The 20,254-nt window shown below is 47.3% G+C and overlaps 1 protein-coding gene across 1 annotated transcript in view; it reads right to left on the bottom strand.

The window, feature by feature from the left end:
- HUNK (hormonally up-regulated Neu-associated kinase) overlaps nt 1–20,254 on the bottom strand; it is a 106,581-nt gene that overhangs the window by 17,153 nt on the left and 69,174 nt on the right. Inside the window, exons 6-7 of the mRNA XM_034656314.1 lie at nt 14,963–15,098; nt 10,072–10,234 (exon numbers count right to left, since the gene is read on the bottom strand). Of these exons, the coding sequence (XP_034512205.1) occupies nt 10,072–10,234; nt 14,963–15,098 (299 nt within the window). The remainder of the gene's footprint in view (nt 1–10,071; nt 10,235–14,962; nt 15,099–20,254) is intronic.

Raw genomic sequence — 20,254 nt, forward strand, 5'->3', positions numbered from 1 at the left:
CACCTAATAAAATGATATAAAAAATATACTGTGTCAGAGCACCTGGGTGGAGCAGTCGGTTAAGCGTTCAACTCTTGGTTTTGGCTCAGGTCCTGATCTCGGGGTCCTGATTTCAGAGCCGTGAGGTCAAGCCCTGCATTGGGGCCTGAGCTCAGTGTGGAACCTGCTTAAGACTCTCTCCCTCTACCCCTCCCCCCCAGCAGTGGCACGCGCCCTCGCACACATACACTCTCTCTTTCTCCCAAATAAATAAAAAAATCTTTAAAAAAAATATGGTATCAAAAATCCCGTCTTCTGGCCTCAACTTCTCTTTTATAGTTGCTTTCCTGCAGCTGCGACACCATCTCGAACATCTAGTCTCAAAGCTGCGCATTCGTCCCCATCAGAAGTGTCATCCCATCACTGCTTACGCAGGGCATGTTTTTTCCCCCCCAAAACACTGTTCTTATTTTTAAAAGCCTTTTACTGTTGAGAATGCTTCTCTTCATGTAGATCTTTCCTTTGGCGGTTCACCCAAAAAGTACTTCTGTGGATAATTTCCCATTGGAGCAAAATCTACCAAATTTCCTGAGTCAGCTTAGAAACATCTGCACTCTCGTCCAACTGTTTAACAAGCCTCCCAATGAGCTTCTTCGTCTATTCAGCAACGTTTTCTAGACATCTCCCAAATCTATTTGCTAGAGAGACACACTCTGACCAGCTTGTCTTCCGGGCATTATTGCGTGGTCCTTTCTGCCGCGGCAGAGAGGATATCGTTTCCCCAATTGTAGGTGGACTGTCACCTTTAGCGCTAAGATGGAAACCTCACAAAAGGTTTCTAAGCCTATTGTTCAGTGGAATTTTGTGAAATACCGAATACTGTGAAATCACATGACTTTAAATAGCACTGAAAACAAACAAACAGTGCACTGAAAACACTCTAGAAGTTCTTCACGTTCTGTTTTCTAAATGTCTTCCTAACAGTGACAGCCCCACACCGTCAGATCCCAAGGCGCCATACACACTGGGTGAGGGTCGCCCTTCGTGACCGTGGATTTCCAACCAAATTTCCAACGGGCTTCCTGATAATTCTGAATTTCTCTAACAGGCTGACTTCCTGTCAGAACTGCTCAGTCTCCCCTCTTCCGAGTAGGAGAAACAGGAGTAGTATGCAGAACCATATTGCCTTTGATTGAGTTTCCTATGCAGAATTATTTTTAAGTGGAGAGAGATGATTTAGTCAAAACTAGGTACCGAAGCATGTACATGCCTTCCCCAAGCATACATGACCTGCTTGTGGCAGAAGGACGAAGGTGACCAAGGCATGAGGGTACCACGGTCCCCCCGCCTGCCACCAGGCTACAGGACTCCCAGCTGTACCTCCCCGGTGGCACAGGACACCTGCATTCTGACGCCCGGGCTGAAGGCACCAGGGTCAAGCTAGTAAAGCTCAATTTCATTTTTACTTTCCAGAGAAGTAAATATAAAGAATGGCCTCNTTTCATTTTTACTTTCCAGAGAAGTAAATATAAAGAATGGCCTCCTCATAAATCATGCAGTAGAGATGAATGCCCGAGAGGCACTGCTCCCCAACTTTTATGACCACAGAAGTGCCCGGTGCCTTTCACATGGGAACCCAAGGAACTCAGAGGTAGACAGAAAAGGCAACAGAGAAAGTGAAGGGAAAAAGTGGCTTGAATCTCTCCCAGTGCTGCCCAAGGCTTAACTTCGTGGGAGGGTATCTGAGAAAAACCTCAGATAAAAAGCGCGAGCTACCCGAGAAGCGGGTTCTGCTACTATTTTATCCCACATTCAGAAACCCTGCCTCCCATTAGTTTCAATTAACAGCTCAGATCAAGTGTCAGCAACTGAGAAACACTCTAGGTGTAAGAGCTCCTTTTTCCACGGAGAGCAGAGAAAACTGTCACTAGGGCCCCACTCACCCCTGACAAATAGCGCTCGAGTTTCTTGTTTAAGAGGAAGTAGATGGCGAGGATGTGGCAGGCGCGGTTGGAGAGCACAGTGTTGATCACATCGCTGTTCTTGTAGCCCAGCTTCTCCGTCATGTGCAGCACCACACTCGGGCTCAGGTCCTCCAGGGAAATCCTGCCCAGCAGAGAGAGCACAGGTCACCTCTCCGCCTCCACTGAGAGGCCCGGGGGCCTCCTTAGTGATGCTCACAAACATGGCGGCACAAAGCACCCACCACCCCCCACCAACCAGGGCCCTTATGGACAGTCGGTTCCATCCATCCATCCATCCATCCATCCATCCATCCATCCATCCACTTAACTTTTTTTATTATGAACAATGTCACACAGACAGAAAACTAGTGAGAAGAGTATAAATACCCTTTGTGCACCCAACACCAGAAGACACCACTGTTAACACTTTGCCCTATTTTCTTCATTTATTTACTTATCTGTTTATTTAGTGCTCAAGTATTTGAAATCACAGACATCATGACCTTTCATTCTTACACACCCCAGTGTGTACCTTCAAGATCCAAGGATATCTGCTGCAGAATCACAATTCCATCCACACACCCAATTTAATAATTTGTAATAATTGCCTAGTATTCTCTAATATCTACACCATATTCAGATTTCCCCAATTATCCCCAAATTTCTTTACAATCTGGCACTCTTTTCTAAAAATGTGTTTATTGGACATGGGTAGAGCCCACAGTTGAGTTGGGTGTAAGTGGGGCTGGGAAAGGAACACATTCAGAAGTCAACCCAGACTGTGTTTAAAGGAACAGTGTGAGATCCCGCGTTCACCAAGAGGGAACTGGGGGCTCAGCTGTAAAGTAGGGTGCTCCCGGAAGACAGATTAAAGCTGCTTCACAGGAGTATTATGAAGATAAACTCCTTGGTTAGAAATGAATGCCTGTTATTCATTTATCTACTCATCCACTCATTCATTTATTCATTCCTTCAACAAGTCCCTGTCTCATGGAGTCAACGTTCCAGTGGCGAACAGACAAAATAAATTCACTCAGTCTTCATGAAAATCTTGTGAGTAGGTACTATTATTATCCCCATGTTACAGATGAAAGAAACTGAGGCCCGCAGCTGTGAAGTGACTTGTGACCTTGGGGTCACATAGGCAGGAAGTAGCAGCCCCAGAATTCAAACGCTGGCAGCCTAGCTCAGAGTCTAGATGGTAAACCTCTACACTCAGCAGCTCTCAAATAAACAGACCCGAGGAAGGGCTATGGAGAACAAGACAGCAGGCGGAGGAGTATAGAGTGTGTGTGTGATGGTAGCGGGGGTACCCCATCAAATAGAACCTACTAAATCCCTTAAGAGAGATAGAAATAGGGCACCCTGAGAAGCAAGCCTATCCGGTGGGAGAGGTCTGTAGCCCACCAACCCTCCACCAAGGGTCCGAGGACATTTTTTATGGGACCCCCCAACCCATAATGCCCTGACAAACCACACAGGACAACTCCATCATGATACAGAAGAGGAAACTGACTTGCCAAATTCACGGGCCAGCTGAAAAGGGCAGCAAGAGCAGACCTAGGTCTGCGGACCATCTTCCACCACCCATCAGTATAACCTGTGGCTGCAGTCCCTCACTACATATGGGTAAGTGCCACCCAAAGAAAAGGCGCCCACGGAACCACAAAATCTGCCTTCCCCTCCCTGTTGGCCATAAAATCACTAATTCTAGACAACGGATAGGAAGGGGTAAGAATGACTAGTGATAAAAAAAAATAGTGTTTTCTAAAAAGAATATAATGACTTGAAGTTTGCAAAAGCACTTACTAAAGCAGAAGGCTCGATTTTGGAAACTACCCGGTAATGTCTGTGCGGGCGTGGCCCTGCCCCTGGCCAATCAGACCACTGCCCTGTGCCTCATCTTTGGCCAATCAGACCACGGCTTCATGGCCTCACCCCGGGCCAATCAGATCACGGCTGTGTGAGCCGCCCCTGGCCAATCAACCCACCACCACCCTCGGCAGCCCGCCCTCTACCCCGGAGCAGGCCCCGGAAGAGAGAGCCCTCCGGAAGAGGGGTGCCACCAGGGTGGGGCTGGGTGGTGGAGGGGAGAAGGGCGCAGTAAGCAGGGGCAGGTACCCCATCTCTGCCCTTCATATCCATTGTCTTCAGAAATAGGAGAGGTCTCCTGAAAGACACTGTCGACTCTGTTGACTGACAGTACTAAACATTTTCAATAAGCAACGTGGACATTTGGAAGTCTGCAATATCAGTTATTTATTTTTACGATCTCCCTATGTTTGGACGATATGGACACTAGTAAAATGTTCCAGAACACTAGGTGTAATTCTAAGTAAATCTGCATTAAATACCTTGTTATACCAACTTTGGCCTAATTCCACCCTGTTGACAATGACCTCCTTTCCCTCCCGCCCACCTCTGGCGCTAACTGGACGACGGTGGGAAACTGTCCAGGCTCGAGCAGGGAGATGGAGGCAGGCAGCCAAGGTCACCTCCCTAAAAATATCCGCTCCTAGCATAGGGACGCTGGCCCGGTATATAGCAAACTGTTGACTGACTGGCATGAATATTTATTATAAAAAGTTGACTTTTGAAGATGTTTTCCTCTTGCCTTTTGGAGATCAACTTGGAAGCCCAAATGACTTAACAGAAGGCTTTACAGAAGAGTGATATAAAACATAAGCCCTGTATTTTCGCTCTTTCCCAAAAGTAAAACATTTTTAACAACATCTAAAATAATGAAATCTGAGGCTAGGCTTGTTGGGAAGCTATAAAATATACCATATAATACGGTCTATATTCCTTTCCCTGATCACATGTTCTTACTCCATTTATCCCTGCTCTGGTCAAACCTGAAAAATAACCATTAAAAGCACTGTTTCTTTTTTCTTCTTCTTCTTTTTTTTTTTTTTTTTTTTTTGCCTTACATATTTTTCAAAATCAAGACTGTAAAAAGCCTACCTCCTGCAAGAGTTCAGATTGCTGGTTTCAGTACTTTAAAACGGAACATTAATTTACCTCTGGTCCAAAATGACCAATGGAACTTGTATAAACAGAAGATAGTAAGCGGCTGTTTAATATACATGATCGTAACCATTTTCACAACCCAACTCGTTCATGTGCAGCCTTTATGCTTCTGACCAAGTCCAAAGGCAAAAAACTGCTAATCTGGCAAAAACCAGTTGAGGATCCTTGAGTTTAAGTTTGAATGTACAAATGCCTGACTACCACGTGTGGAAAAGCTGCAGAACGAGGCGCCGCTTCGTGGATGAGTCTACGGCCGACAAGAGGGGGCGACTGTACTTCTAATACCAGCTCCCCAGCCTTTGAACGGCTGCCACGTCGAGTGGATTGATTATGTTCATTTAGGCAGCGATTACATTAGTGTAATGACTCACACGGCTGTCACCAGCGCCCCCTCCTCTGACGGAAAGCATACCTGTGTGCTGCCGTCCTTTGCGAGTATTGGTAATGAGCCATGGCTCCTCGGCTTTGCTTTCCATCTCACGTGGAGGTAATATTTCTGGTGTCTGTTTCAGATACGGGCCAAGTGGAGCCAGTGTTGGAAACCAGCAGTCTATTTCCAGGTTCCCTCGGTAACCTAAGTAACCTAGACTTTGTTTCAATTACCTCTCAAGACTCAAATGCTAGAATTCTAGATGGCAACAGAGTGAAACCACCTCATCTACAGTGAGTGTAAGTTTGGCTCAGTAGCACGGATGCAGACTCCACCCGTGGCCTCTTAAGTTCTTCTAGAACTTTCTCCCCAAGACAGAGCCCTGCCTGCCCATCCTATTTGGAGAACTCAGTGCGACAGCTTTCCTATGGCTTGGTGGATGTTTCCAGACCTTCCTTGACATTTTGAAAATACCTGTCCCCCTTCATCAGTGGTCCTTGTTCTCATCTGGGCTTCAGACTAGAGTGAGCAGTCCCAGGCCTTAGGGTGTGGGTCCCAGTCCTGGAAGGTATGTGACCCATGTGGTCTTCATGTTTGCTGTAAAGGAACCAAGGTGAGGGGCCTCATGCCTTCAATCCCGGCAGTTAACAATAGGTCAGATGAGTAGGAAAAAAGTACAAGGAAATGTCTTCTTGCACTTGTTTTCAAATCTGCAGTCAGGACAGCAGCAATGGAGACGTGTGGGCCACCACGAGGTGCCCCTCAGGGTTTCCACGCTGTGGATCCCCACCCTTGAGCCTGCTTGAAGCATTCTCCTCTTGGGAGCTGCTAAGGTGATGCCTTCACAGGAAGTCCGCAGGGAAAGATGGCCTGAAGCAAGTGCCTCCTTCTACCGCCTCTTCTTCCTGCCCCCACCACTCTAAGCAGGGGGCTCGGGGCTCAACTAAACATCGGAGCAAAGCAGCAGCAGAGGGGCCCAAGGGGCGGTTGGAAAGGGGAGAAGGCCAATCCCCCTGGACTCTGCCTGAGGCTAAATCTCACACACACTCAAACACAATCAGATACCATCACAGAAACACTCAAACACAGACACACACACACTCACTCACTCAGGCCACAGCTAGGCTGAACGGTCCCTTTGTGTGAATTAGAAGGAGGCGCCACTCTGTGAAGACACAAGCCCCCCGGGGCAAGTATGACAAGGGGAATGTGTCGTGGAGTCCGGCCTCCACCCACCCTCCGCTGGGGGCCCCATGCAGGGCACACTCCGCACAACCACATGGGGTGGCCCCATCTATACTTCCTCCTGTGCACTGAGGTGGGCCTGCCCCTGGATGTATGCGCGTGGATGATGGGTGGCCACGAGAAAACACAGCTTTTCCTTGGATCGTGTACCGCTTCCTGTCCAGAAGTGTTCAGGGCTCATAAGGCAGCCCCACCTGGCCTGAGAAGGGGTCCATCTGTGTGTACTTCATTACCTGTTGGGATAGGTGACATTACATGGCACTTTGCCCGTGTAATTCTCATTAAGCCAGCGATTCGCCAGTGCTTGCTGAATATTGGGCCTCTTCACAGGATCTGGTTCCAGGAGAGAGCGCAGGAAGTTGATGGCGCCTGGGAAGACATTCGGCAAACAAACCCGTGTTACAGGCTGAACGCAGATGCCGCTGAGACTCAAGGCAGGTGGCCCACCCCCTCTCCGGAGTCATCGCCAGCACCGGTCTACTCTCTGGATCTCCGGGTGCCTCAAGTCCAAAGAGTTTAAGATATCTGTCCGAGGGATGAAACTGGTACACGGTGAAGCAAGAACCAGTTCGGGTCTCCTCATGCCCCACACCTCCCAGGACAACCTGTGGTCTGATCTCACAGCCCATCTCTAAAGGTGAGCCCAAGAGCTATTCTCTTTCCAGGCTTGAAGGGATAAAAGAAAGTAAAGAGAAAATGCTTGTTCTCCAGGTGGGTTTTTGAGGAAGGAACCAGAGGGTAAAGGCATTCAGAATTATACCCTCTAACTTGCCCCCCACCATGTGACACACAGAGCGTCTCAAGAAACCAGGGGAGGTCCTGCTTTTTCTTTCTGGTCTTTTTATTTATTTATTTTTTTTTTAGAGTGGGGGAGAGTGTGGAGGAGGGGCAGAGGGAAAGAAAGAGAAAGAATCCTAAGCAGGCTCCACACCCAGCACGGAGCCCGACACGGGGCTCCATCTCACAACCCTGAGATCATGACCTGAGCTGAAATCAAGAGTCAGACGCTTAACCGACTGAGCTACCCAGGAACCGCTGGTTCTTTCTTTTAGAGCCATTTCGCATGGCCGTCCACTTCGTCCCCAGACTCTGAATGGACAACGTAGCACCCCGACCAGCCNAATAAATAAATAAATAAATATGGAATTGTGAATTTTATAGTCAGCTTCATGGAGACGCTTTCTAAAAACGAATTTTTGAACAACAGTCATCATTTGAAAAAAAAAAAAAATCAGCGTGTTGATCCTCTGTTCTTCCTTCTACTTGACAGCTATTTAAATTCTTAACTACGATCTTCTACCACAGTGGTCCCCAAATGGTGTGACCTTGAACCCATATGAGTGAACAAGGTATAGGAAGGCACCTACAATATATGCATATTTATTTGTAACTATAAGCAGGAACCACTGTACTAACAGATCACATACATGATAAAAAAAATATCAAATAGGAACTTGAAAGGATAAGGTAAGAAAGAAACATGGGGCATGTGGTGTTCTTATAAAAAGGAAATGGGAAGCAGCTTCAAGTCCAATATCTTCCAAGTTCATCATCACGGGGGAACAGAGAATGTGGGCATGGTACAAGAGATTCTCTTACTCCTTATCACCTAATAAAATGATATAAAAAATATACTGTGTCAGAGCACCTGGGTGGAGCAGTCGGTTAAGCGTTCAACTCTTGGTTTTGGCTCAGGTCCTGATCTCGGGGTCCTGATTTCAGAGCCGTGAGGTCAAGCCCTGCATTGGGGTCTGAGCTCAGTGTGGAACCTGCTTAAGACTCTCTCCCTCTACCCCTCCCCCCCAGCAGTGGCACGCGCCCTCGCACACATACACTCTCTCTTTCTCCCAAATAAATAAAAAAATCTTTAAAAAAAATATGGTATCAAAAATCCCGTCTTCTGGCCTCAACTTCTCTTTTATAGTTGCTTTCCTGCAGCTGCGACACCATCTCGAACATCTAGTCTCAAAGCTGCGCATTCGTCCCCATCAGAAGTGTCATCCCATCACTGCTTACGCAGGGCATGTTTTTCCCCCCCCAAAACACTGTTCTTTTTTTAAAAAGCCTTTTACTGTTGAGAATGCTTCTCTTCATGTAGATCTTTCCTTTGGCGGTTCACCCAAAAAGTACTTCTGTGGATAATTTCCCATTGGAGCAAAATCTACCAAATCTCCTGAGTCAGCTTAGAAACATCTGCACTCTCGTCCAACTGTTTAACAAGCCTCCCAATGAGCTTCTTCGTCTATTCAGCAACGTTTTCTAGACATCTCCCAAATCTATTTGCTAGAGAGACACACTCTGACCAGCTTGTCTTCCGGGCATTATTGTGTGGTCCTTCCTGCCACGGCAGAGAGGACATCGTTTCCCCAATTGTAGGTGGACTGTCACCTTTAGCGCTAAGATGGAAACCTCACAAAAGGTTTCTAAGCCTATTGTTCAGTGGAATTTTGTGAAATACCGAATACTGTGAAATCACATGACTTTAAATAGCACTGAAAACAAACAAACAGTGCACTGAAAACACTCTAGAAGTTCTTCACGTTCTGTTTTCTAAATGTCTTCCTAACAGTGACAGCCCCACACCGTCAGATCCCAAGGCGCCATACACACTGGGTGAGGGTCGCCCTTCGTGACCGTGGATTTCCAACCAAATTTCCAACGGGCTTCCTGATAATTCTGAATTTCTCTAACAGGCTGACTTCCTGTCAGAACTGCTCAGTCTCCCCTCTTCCGAGTAGGAGAAACAGGAGTAGTATGCAGAACCATATTGCCTTTGATTGAGTTTCCTATGCAGAATTATTTTTAAGTGGAGAGAGATGATTTAGTCAAAACTAGGTACCGAAGCATGTACATGCCTTCCCCAAGCATACATGACCTGCTTGTGGCAGAAGGACGAAGGTGACCGAGGCATGAGGGTACCACGGTCCCCCCGCCCGCCACCAGGCTACAGGACTCCCAGCTGTACCTTCCCGGTGGCACAGGACACCTGCATTCTGACGCCCGGGCTGAAGGCACCAGGGTCAAGCTAGTAAAGCTCAATTTCATTTTTACTTTCCAGAGAAGTAAATATAAAGAATGGCCTCCTCATAAATCATGCAGTAGAGATGAATGCCCGAGAGGCACAGCTCCCCAACTTTTATGACCACAGAAGTGCCCGGTGCCTTTCACATGGGAACCCAAGGAACTCAGAGGTAGACAGAAAAGGCAACAGAGAAAGTGAAGGGAAAAAGTGGCTTGAATCTCTCCCAGTGCTGCCCAAGGCTTAACTTCGTGGGAGGGTATCTGAGAAAAACCTCAGATAAAAAGCGCGAGCTACCCGAGAAGCGGGTTCTGCTACTATTTTATCCCACATTCAGAAACCCTGCCTCCCATTAGTTTCAATTAACAGCTCAGATCAAGTGTCAGCAACTGAGAAACACTCTAGGTGTAAGAGCTCCTTTTTCCACGGAGAGCAGAGAAAACTGCCACTAGGGCCCCACTCACCCCTGACAAATAGCGCTCGAGTTTCTTGTTTAAGAGGAAGTAGATGGCGAGGATGTGGCAGGCGCGGTTGGAGAGCACAGTGTTGATCACATCGCTGTTCTTGTAGCCCAGCTTCTCCGTCATGTGCAGCACCACACTCGGGCTCAGGTCCTCCAGGGAAATCCTGCCCAGCAGAGAGAGCACAGGTCACCTCTCCGCCTCCACTGAGAGGCCCCGGGGCCTCCTTAGTGATGCTCACAAACATGGCGGCACAAAGCACCCACCACCCCCCACCAACCAGGGCCCTTATGGACAGTCGGTTCCATCCATCCATCCATCCATCCATCCATCCATCCATCCATCCACTTAACTTTTTTTATTATGAACAATGTCACACAGACAGAAAACTAGTGAGAAGAGTATAAATACCCTTTGTGCACCCAACACCAGAAGACACCACTGTTAACACTTTGCCCTATTTTCTTCATTTATTTACTTATCTGTTTATTTAGTGCTCAAGTATTTGAAATCACAGACATCATGACCTTTCATTCTTACACACCCCAGTGTGTACCTTCAAGATCCAAGGATATCTGCTGCAGAATCACAATTCCATCCACACACCCAATTTAATAATTTGTAATAATTGCCTAGTATTCTCTAATATCTACACCATATTCAGATTTCCCCAATTATCCCCAAATTTCTTTACAATCTGGCGCTCTTTTCTAAAAATGTGTTTATTGGACATGGGTAGAGCCCACAGTTGAGTTGGGTGTAAGTGGGGCTGGGAAAGGAACACATTCAGAAGTCAACCCAGACTGTGTTTAAAGGAACAGTGTGAGATCCCGCATTCACCAAGAGGGAACTGGGGGCTCAGCTGTAAAGTAGGGTGCTCCCGGAAGACAGATTAAAGCTGCTTCACAGGAGTATTATGAAGATAAACTCCTTGGTTAGAAATGAATGCCTGTTATTCATTTATCTACTCATCCACTCATTCATTTATTCATTCCTTCAACAAGTCCCTGTCTCATGGAGTCAACGTTCCAGTGGCGAACAGACAAAATAAATTCACTCAGTCTTCATGAAAATCTTGTGAGTAGGTACTATTATTATCCCCATGTTACAGATGAAAGAAACTGAGGCCCGCAGCTGTGAAGTGACTTGTGACCTTGGGGTCACATAGGCAGGAAGTAGCAGCCCCAGAATTCAAACGCTGGCAGCCTAGCTCAGAGTCTAGATGGTAAACCTCTACACTCAGCAGCTCTCAAATAAACAGACCCGAGGAAGGGCTATGGAGAACAAGACAGCAGGCGGAGGAGTATAGAGTGTGTGTGTGATGGTAGCGGGGGTACCCCATCAAATAGAACCTACTAAATCCCTTAAGAGAGATAGAAATAGGGCACCCTGAGAAGCAAGCCTATCCGGTGGGAGAGGTCTGTAGCCCACCAACCCTCCACCAAGGGTCCGAGGACATTTTTTATGGGACCCCCCAACCCATAATGCCCTGACAAACCACACAGGACAACTCCATCATGATACAGAAGAGGAAACTGACTTGCCAAATTCACGGGCCAGCTGAAAAGGGCAGCAAGAGCAGACCTAGGTCTGCGGACCATCTTCCACCACCCATCAGTATAACCTGTGGCTGCAGTCCCTCACTACATATGGGTAAGTGCCACCCAAAGAAAAGGCGCCCACGGAACCACAAAATCTGCCTTCCCCTCCCTGTTGGCCATAAAATCACTAATTCTAGACAACGGATAGGAAGGGGTAAGAATGACTAGTGATAAAAAAAAATAGTGTTTTCTAAAAAGAATATAATGACTTGAAGTTTGCAAAAGCACTTACTAAAGCAGAAGGCTCGATTTTGGAAACTACCCGGTAATGTCTGTGCGGGCGTGGCCCTGCCCCTGGCCAATCAGACCACTGCCCTGTGCCTCATCTTTGGCCAATCAGACCACGGCTTCATGGCCTCACCCCGGGCCAATCAGATCACGGCTGTGTGAGCCGCCCCTGGCCAATCAACCCACCACCACCCTCGGCAGCCCGCCCTCTACCCCGGAGCAGGCCCCGGAAGAGAGAGCCCTCCGGAAGAGGGGTGCCACCAGGGTGGGGCTGGGTGGTGGAGGGGAGAAGGGCGCAGTAAGCAGGGGCAGGTACCCCATCTCTGCCCTTCATATCCATTGTCTTCAGAAATAGGAGAGGTCTCCTGAAAGACACTGTCGACTCTGTTGACTGACAGTACTAAACATTTTCAATAAGCAACGTGGACATTTGGAAGTCTGCAATATCAGTTATTTATTTTTACGATCTCCCTATGTTTGGACGATATGGACACTAGTAAAATGTTCCAGAACACTAGGTGTAATTCTAAGTAAATCTGCATTAAATACCTTGTTATACCAACTTTGGCCTAATTCCACCCTGTTGACAATGACCTCCTTTCCCTCCCGCCCACCTCTGGCGCTAACTGGACGACGGTGGGAAACTGTCCAGGCTCGAGCAGGGAGATGGAGGCAGGCAGCCAAGGTCACCTCCCTAAAAATATCCGCTCCTAGCATAGGGACGCTGGCCCGGTATATAGCAAACTGTTGACTGACTGGCATGAATATTTATTATAAAAAGTTGACTTTTGAAGATGTTTTCCTCTTGCCTTTTGGAGATCAACTTGGAAGCCCAAATGACTTAACAGAAGGCTTTACAGAAGAGTGATATAAAACATAAGCCCTGTATTTTCGCTCTTTCCCAAAAGTAAAACATTTTTAACAACATCTAAAATAATGAAATCTGAGGCTAGGCTTGTTGGGAAGCTATAAAATATACCATATAATACGGTCTATATTCCTTTCCCTGATCACATGTTCTTACTCCATTTATCCCTGCTCTGGTCAAACCTGAAAAATAACCATTAAAAGCACTGTTTCTTTTTTCTTCTTTTTTTTTTTTTTTTTTTGCCTTACATATTTTTCAAAATCAAGACTGTAAAAAGCCTACCTCCTGCAAGAGTTCAGATTGCTGGTTTCAGTACTTTAAAACGGAACATTAATTTACCTCTGGTCCAAAATGACCAATGGAACTTGTATAAACAGAAGATAGTAAGCGGCTGTTTAATATACATGATCGTAACCATTTTCACAACCCAACTCGTTCATGTGCAGCCTTTATGCTTCTGACCAAGTCCAAAGGCAAAAAACTGCTAATCTGGCAAAAACCAGTTGAGGATCCTTGAGTTTAAGTTTGAATGTACAAATGCCTGACTACCACGTGTGGAAAAGCTGCAGAACGAGGCGCCGCTTCGTGGATGAGTCTACGGCCGACAAGAGGGGGCGACTGTATTTCTAATACCAGCTCCCCAGCCTTTGAACGGCTGCCACGTCGAGTGGATTGATTATGTTCATTTAGGCAGCGATTACATTAGTGTAATGACTCACACGGCTGTCACCAGCGCCCCCTCCTCTGACGGAAAGCATACCTGTGTGCTGCCGTCCTTTGCGAGTATTGGTAATGAGCCATGGCTCCTCGGCTTTGCTTTCCATCTCACGTGGAGGTAATATTTCTGGTGTCTGTTTCAGATACGGGCCAAGTGGAGCCAGTGTTGGAAACCAGCAGTCTGTTTCCAGGTTCCCTCGGTAACCTAAGTAACCTAGACTTTGTTTCAATTACCTCTCAAGACTCAAATGCTAGAATTCTAGATGGCAACAGAGTGAAACCACCTCATCTACAGTGAGTGTAAGTTTGGCTCAGTAGCACGGATGCAGACTCCACCCGTGGCCTCTTAAGTTCTTCTAGAACTTTCTCCCCAAGACAGAGCCCTGCCTGCCCATCCTATTTGGAGAACTCAGTGCGACAGCTTTCCTATGGCTTGGTGGATGTTTCCAGACCTTCCTTGACATTTTGAAAATACCTGTCCCCCTTCATCAGTGGTCCTTGTTCTCATCTGGGCTTCAGACTAGAGTGAGCAGTCCCAGGCCTTAGGGTGTGGGTCCCAGTCCTGGAAGGTATGTGACCCATGTGGTCTTCATGTTTGCTGTAAAGGAACCAAGGTGAGGGGCCTCATGCCTTCAATCCCGGCAGTTAACAATAGGTCAGATGAGTAGGAAAAAAGTACAAGGAAATGTCTTCTTGCACTTGTTTTCAAATCTGCAGTCAGGACAGCAGCAATGGAGACGTGTGGGCCACCACGAGGTGCCCCTCAGGGTTTCCACGCTGTGGATCCCCACCCTTGAGCCTTGCTTGAAGCATTCTCCTCTTGGGAGCTGCTAAGGTGATGCCTTCACAGGAAGTCCGCAGGGAAAGATGGCCTGAAGCAAGTGCCTCCTTCTACCGCCTCTTCTTCCTGCCCCCACCACTCTAAGCAGGGGGCTCGGGGCTCAACTAAACATCGGAGCAAAGCAGCAGCAGAGGGGCCCAAGGGGCGGTTGGAAAGGGGAGAAGGCCAATCCCCCTGGACTCTGCCTGAGGCTAAATCTCACACACACTCAAACACAATCAGATACCATCACAGAAACACTCAAACACAGACACACACACACTCACTCACTCAGGCCACAGCTAGGCTGAACGGTCCCTTTGTGTGAATTAGAAGGAGGCGCCACTCTGTGAAGACACAAGCCCCCCGGGGCAAGTATGACAAGGGGAATGTGTCGTGGAGTCCGGCCTCCACCCACCCTCCGCTGGGGGCCCCATGCAGGGCACACTCCGCACAACCACATGGGGTGGCCCCATCTATACTTCCTCCTGTGCACTGAGGTGGGCCTGCCCCTGGATGTATGGGCGTGGATGATGGGTGGCCACGAGAAAACACAGCTTTTCCTTGGATCGTGTACCGCTTCCTGTCCAGAAGTGTTCAGGGCTCATAAGGCAGCCCCACCTGGCCTGAGAAGGGGTCCATCTGTGTGTACTTCATTACCTGTTGGGATAGGTGACATTACATGGCACTTTGCCCGTGTAATTCTCATTAAGCCAGCGATTCGCCAGTGCTTGCTGAATATTGGGCCTCTTCACAGGATCTGGTTCCAGGAGAGAGCGCAGGAAGTTGATGGCGCCTGGGAAGACATTCGGCAAACAAACCCGTGTTACAGGCTGAACGCAGATGCCGCTGAGACTCAAGGCAGGTGGCCCACCCCCTCTCCGGAGTCATCGCCAGCACCGGTCTACTCTCTGGATCTCCGGGTGCCTCAAGTCCAAAGAGTTTAAGATATCTGTCCGAGGGATGAAACTGGTACACGGTGAAGCAAGAACCAGTTCGGGTCTCCTCATGCCCCACACCTCCCAGGACAACCTGTGGTCTGATCTCACAGCCCATCTCTAAAGGTGAGCCCAAGAGCTATTCTCTTTCCAGGCTTGAAGGGATAAAAGAAAGTAAAGAGAAAATGGTTGTTCTCCAGGTGGGTTTTTGAGGAAGGAACCAGAGGGTAAAGGCATTCAGAATTATACCCTCTAACTTGCCCCCCACCATGTGACACACAGAGCGTCTCAAGAAACCAGGGGAGGTCCTGCTTTTTCTTTCTGGTCTTTTTATTTATTTATTTTTTTTTTAGAGTGGGGGAGAGTGTGGAGGAGGGGCAGAGGGAAAGAAAGAGAAAGAATCCTAAGCAGGCTCCACACCCAGCACGGAGCCCGACACGGGGCTCCATCTCACAACCCTGAGATCATGACCTGAGCTGAAATCAAGAGTCAGACGCTTAACCGACTGAGCTACCCAGGAACCGCTGGTTCTTTCTTTTAGAGCCATTTCGCATGGCCGTCCACTTCGTCCCCAGACTCTGAATGGACAACGTAGCACCCCGACCAGCCTGAGCCCACGCCCACGTGGCCAAGCCAATCAGAGAGCCAGTTTCAGTGAAAGTGTAAGTAAACCCTGTAATAGCCACCCGAGTTTTAAATGCCTAGCTTGTATACAAACTTCCAGGAGGCGCCACACTAATAAACCCATGTCTACTTGATGGGCCCTTTCCTTTTGTGCTCTCCCTCAAAACGAAGGGGCTGCTTGGGCAGAATGTATGCCAATCAAATCCGTCCTTATTTTGCAGCCGACCGAAGCATGCTGTGGTCACATCGGTTATGCTGAGCATGGTACATAAGGAAAGAATATGAGAAGCAACTGACAAACTATAAAATCCCTCCAGCCCCCTTTCCTCTCCATCCCAGGCAAAAATGATTTTTTCCAAATGCCCTGGATTTCCTTTCGTTAAACGAATATTTAACGAAGCACCTGCCTTCCATCCAGGCACTAAGGATAGGAAGCTGGTTCATCTCCAAGTAGATATTTGTGTTCTTAAAGATTCTAACAATGTAAGACAACTGCACGACATGGGAAAACATGTGTAATGCACAGGAAGGTCACAGGCCCCCAGACTGCCAGCAGGAGAATACACATGAACACAGATGGACAAAGAATGCCAGGGATTACTTCGAAATAAAGATGGTCTGTCTTGCTTGAGTTGTGGGACTATGATTTTCTTTTCATTCTGTGCTCCTTCGCTTATGGAGAACGGTCATATCGTCTTGGCACTATAAACAATATCCTTTTAGGTAGCTTTGCCCATGATACCCAATTTCCAATATACCAAGTAAGAGACTCCAGAACACAGTCCTAATTTGCTTGGTTTCCAAACTTTTCTACCCTTCCCTCCAAAGCTATCTTTCAGTTTTCTAACATAATCTAACCTCTCGAAAAAAAGTCACTTTCTCACAGGCTTTTGTTCTCATTCTAATACTGTTCTTACAGAATGGTGGGTGTCTTCTGTCAACCCATTTTCTGCAGGGTAGAAATCAAGCCATCAAAAGAGGGGCTGATGGTGATGCCAGAATCCACCCAAAGAAACAACTTTTACTTAGTCATGCCACCGGGTAACTCCCCCAGTGGGTTCCCATCCAGTTGGTGTGGTCACCACAAGGTCATTTCTCATCAAGAATGGAGTGGGTAAAAGTATACATGCAGACACTCACTCAGCTGTGAGGTACATTTAATACTCTAAGTTTTATAGCTGGGTCTCCAAATAAAACTTCCTAAAATATTCTTCCACGGTCTGAAAAGCAAACTGATCTCCAAAAAAAAAAGCTCCTCTTTCTGGAATCTCTATCTCCCTTCACTTGACTCCCCTATATTGCAAGAGTCATCTGGACGCCTAATCACGGCCATCTGTTGGTCAAACAACAAAGATGTGGGCTTCCTCAATTGACATGTGGAGGCTATGAGTTCGTGATGGTTCTGAGACTTCTCGGTCGCTTACCCTCAAAGGACCCGTACAGCCGAGGCTACCGCAAGCGTTTTGCAGAGTATGATGACCCAGAAGAGCTAAGAACAGACTGGATGTGCATTTCTGTTCTATTTTCAGAACCACGCGCTCGGCATCTTCACAAATTGCTGATGAGCACAAGTAATTTTAGTTCTAATCTCTACTGATGAATTCTATTTCTTTGGACATCACCAACATTGCATTACTATCCAAAAAGGACTTTGAAAATATCGGGAGAGTTCTCTGAAGTTTGTCTTAGGATCTTGAAAATCCCTGTTTCATGGACACAAGGGATTAAAATTCTCCATTGTTCTGGAAAGCCACGGCGAGCATGGCCTCTCATTGCTCTCCACTCTTCTAAGGTAGTTAATTGGGGTCTCCATTCAGGCCCCAGGGTAGGGAGGACCCACAGAGAGAGCTCCCTCTCCGTGCTCCACATCACACGCGACCCACACCGCTCCAGTGCAAAACCTACTTTCCTCCATGTCCAGTCTGCCTTCCATAGTCTGGACTGGTTTGTGGGGGCACCTTGACATCATGCCTAGGGAAAGGGCTAGAGGACACAGACACAGCCATCAGACCTTTTGCAGTCGTGTAGCCCAGGAGATGCAAGTGGAGTACACCCCCACACCCGAGGCTCCTTCCTTATCACCCCCAAGGCAAAAGCAGCAGCAACAATGATTTGACAGTGGAACCTTCTCAGAGATCTCAGTTGGCGCTGGCTCTACCCTTGCAACTGCGAACACCTCACCTTCGGCTTCACTTCCATGACTTCATGGTATAAAACTCTCTTGCGCGGAAGGGACTGTTTGGAATGTGTAAGCACCATCACTGAGATGTAGAGATGTAAAGATAAGCTGGCTGAAACATGTGCAAGCCATGAACGGCATTCCCGACTCTGCGATACGCCAAGTGCCAACAAGCAGAAAGAGACTGTCTAGAAGCAGGAATTGGAAAGGTCCCAGAAGCTTAAGTTTTCAAACCACATGGTAGAGATGAGGGGCAATTCTTTGAAAGCATGCACAAGGGACTCACAGGGACTAACGCTGTCTTTTTCTTTCAACTCGGCAAAAATTCTCCCACCTTAATCTAAAAAAGAGTGCTATTATACGATAGATGTATAGAGATCATTGCAAATATGAGTGATAGAATCATTAAATTAAAGATGTGTTGGTGAGGGGCACCTGGGTGGCTCAGTCGATTAAGTGTCTGCCTTTGGCTCAGGTCATGATCTCAGGGTCCTGGGGTCGAGACCCACATTGGGTTCTGTGCTCAGTGGGGAGTCTGCTTCTCCCTCTCCCTCTGCCCCTCCCCCTGTTCGTGCATGCGCACGTGCGCACTCTCTCTCAAATAAATAAATAAAATCTTTAAAGAAAAATAAAGATGTATTGGTGAGAGACTTAATGAAACTGGCATATTTTCAATTTGGACATCTCAATTTTGACATTACTCAGAACATAAAAGCAATAGATAATTCCCCCAAATCTGCAGGGAGAGGAAGCATCTTATACCCAACAAAATAAGAAAAGGGAGAGAGGCAGCCCAGTATAGTAGGAAAATCCAGGTTTGGGAGTCGAGCAGACATAAATTCAAAAATAGAGAAGCTATATAAGCTCATGGAGACAGTTTCCTCATTGATAAATTGGGACTAAGAATACTTACCTTGCAGGGTGGTTATGAGAACAAATGATAATGTGAAAAGCACTTACATAGGGCCATTCAGCTACTCTCGTTGCTGGTGAGGGAGTATTTTTGGATATAAACAAGATGGTACCACATGGTATCATAAATGATGGTGGGCCAGGCTGGTTGGAAAGAAGAGGTAAACCTGGCAGAGTGTAAAGGGAAGAGGGTTGGAGAGATGGGGGGCTGTCAGAAGGCCAGGGGCACATCTCTAAAACCGAGGTCATTCACTGTGTGAACAAGATAAAATGACGTGCACTGGTCCAGCAGCCAGCACGCAGCTCGGGGCCCCAGTGCACCGGGTCAAGTCCGGTCCCTGAGCAGGTGGGCAGAGCCAAGGGCTGCCTTTGGAACTACATGCTTGGCCAACCCAAGTAAGCAACCTGGATTCCCTGAGCATCTATTCTGTGCAAGCACCATGCTTGCTACCTGGCACGAAGCCCTGGTTGAAGAGAAACAGGAGAAATACTTATATACATCCCAATTGTTTAAAAAAAAAAAAAAAAGGTTAAGGGAGGAGTCCAGACTCCTTAATTGGAAAATCAAATATAGAAATGCAATTCTTGGGGCACCTGGGTGGCTCAGTCAGTTGAGCAATCAACTCTTGGTTTATGTAGGCCCATGATCTTGGGGTCGTGAGACTGAGCACCATATGGGGCTCCGCACTCAGCAGAAGTCTGCTTGTCCCTCTCTCTCTGCCCCTCCCCACCACTCGTGCTCTCTCTATGGTGGTGCTCTCACCACGAATGGTGGGGAGGGGCAGAGAGAGAGGGAAAGAGAGAGAGGCAGAGAAGCAGACTCCCCACTGAGCAGGGAGCCCAATGTGGGGCTCGATCCCAGGACCCTAAGATTACGACCTGAGTCAAAGGCAGACGCTTAACTGACTAAGTCACCCAGGTGCCCTTAAATAAATAAAATCTTCAAAAAAAAAAAAAAAAGAAAGAAAGAAAGAAAGAAAGAAAGAAAGAAAGAAAGAAAGAAAGAAATGCAATTCTTGCTTGTTCATGCTTGACAAGTCAAGACAACAAAGTCCCTGAGGAATGTGAAGATCTTTAAAAAGCACACACAGAGCTTAAGGCCAAAGTCAAAGCTGTCTGCTCAGAGCAGGAGCCAACCCCAGTGACGCTAAAATCACTCAGAACATTTCTAATGCATCTTCTTTGGAATTTCTTCTGGACTTTTCTTTAAACATCTTTGGGGTGAAGCTTTTACTTCTTTAAAGTAAATTCAATTTGCATGATCAGAAAATACTTAGAGCCCAGCCTGCTAAATCTGGG

This window comes from Ailuropoda melanoleuca, chromosome 1 (genome assembly GCF_002007445.2).
Source record: "Ailuropoda melanoleuca isolate Jingjing chromosome 1, ASM200744v2, whole genome shotgun sequence".
Taxonomy (NCBI): domain Eukaryota; kingdom Metazoa; phylum Chordata; class Mammalia; order Carnivora; family Ursidae; genus Ailuropoda; species Ailuropoda melanoleuca.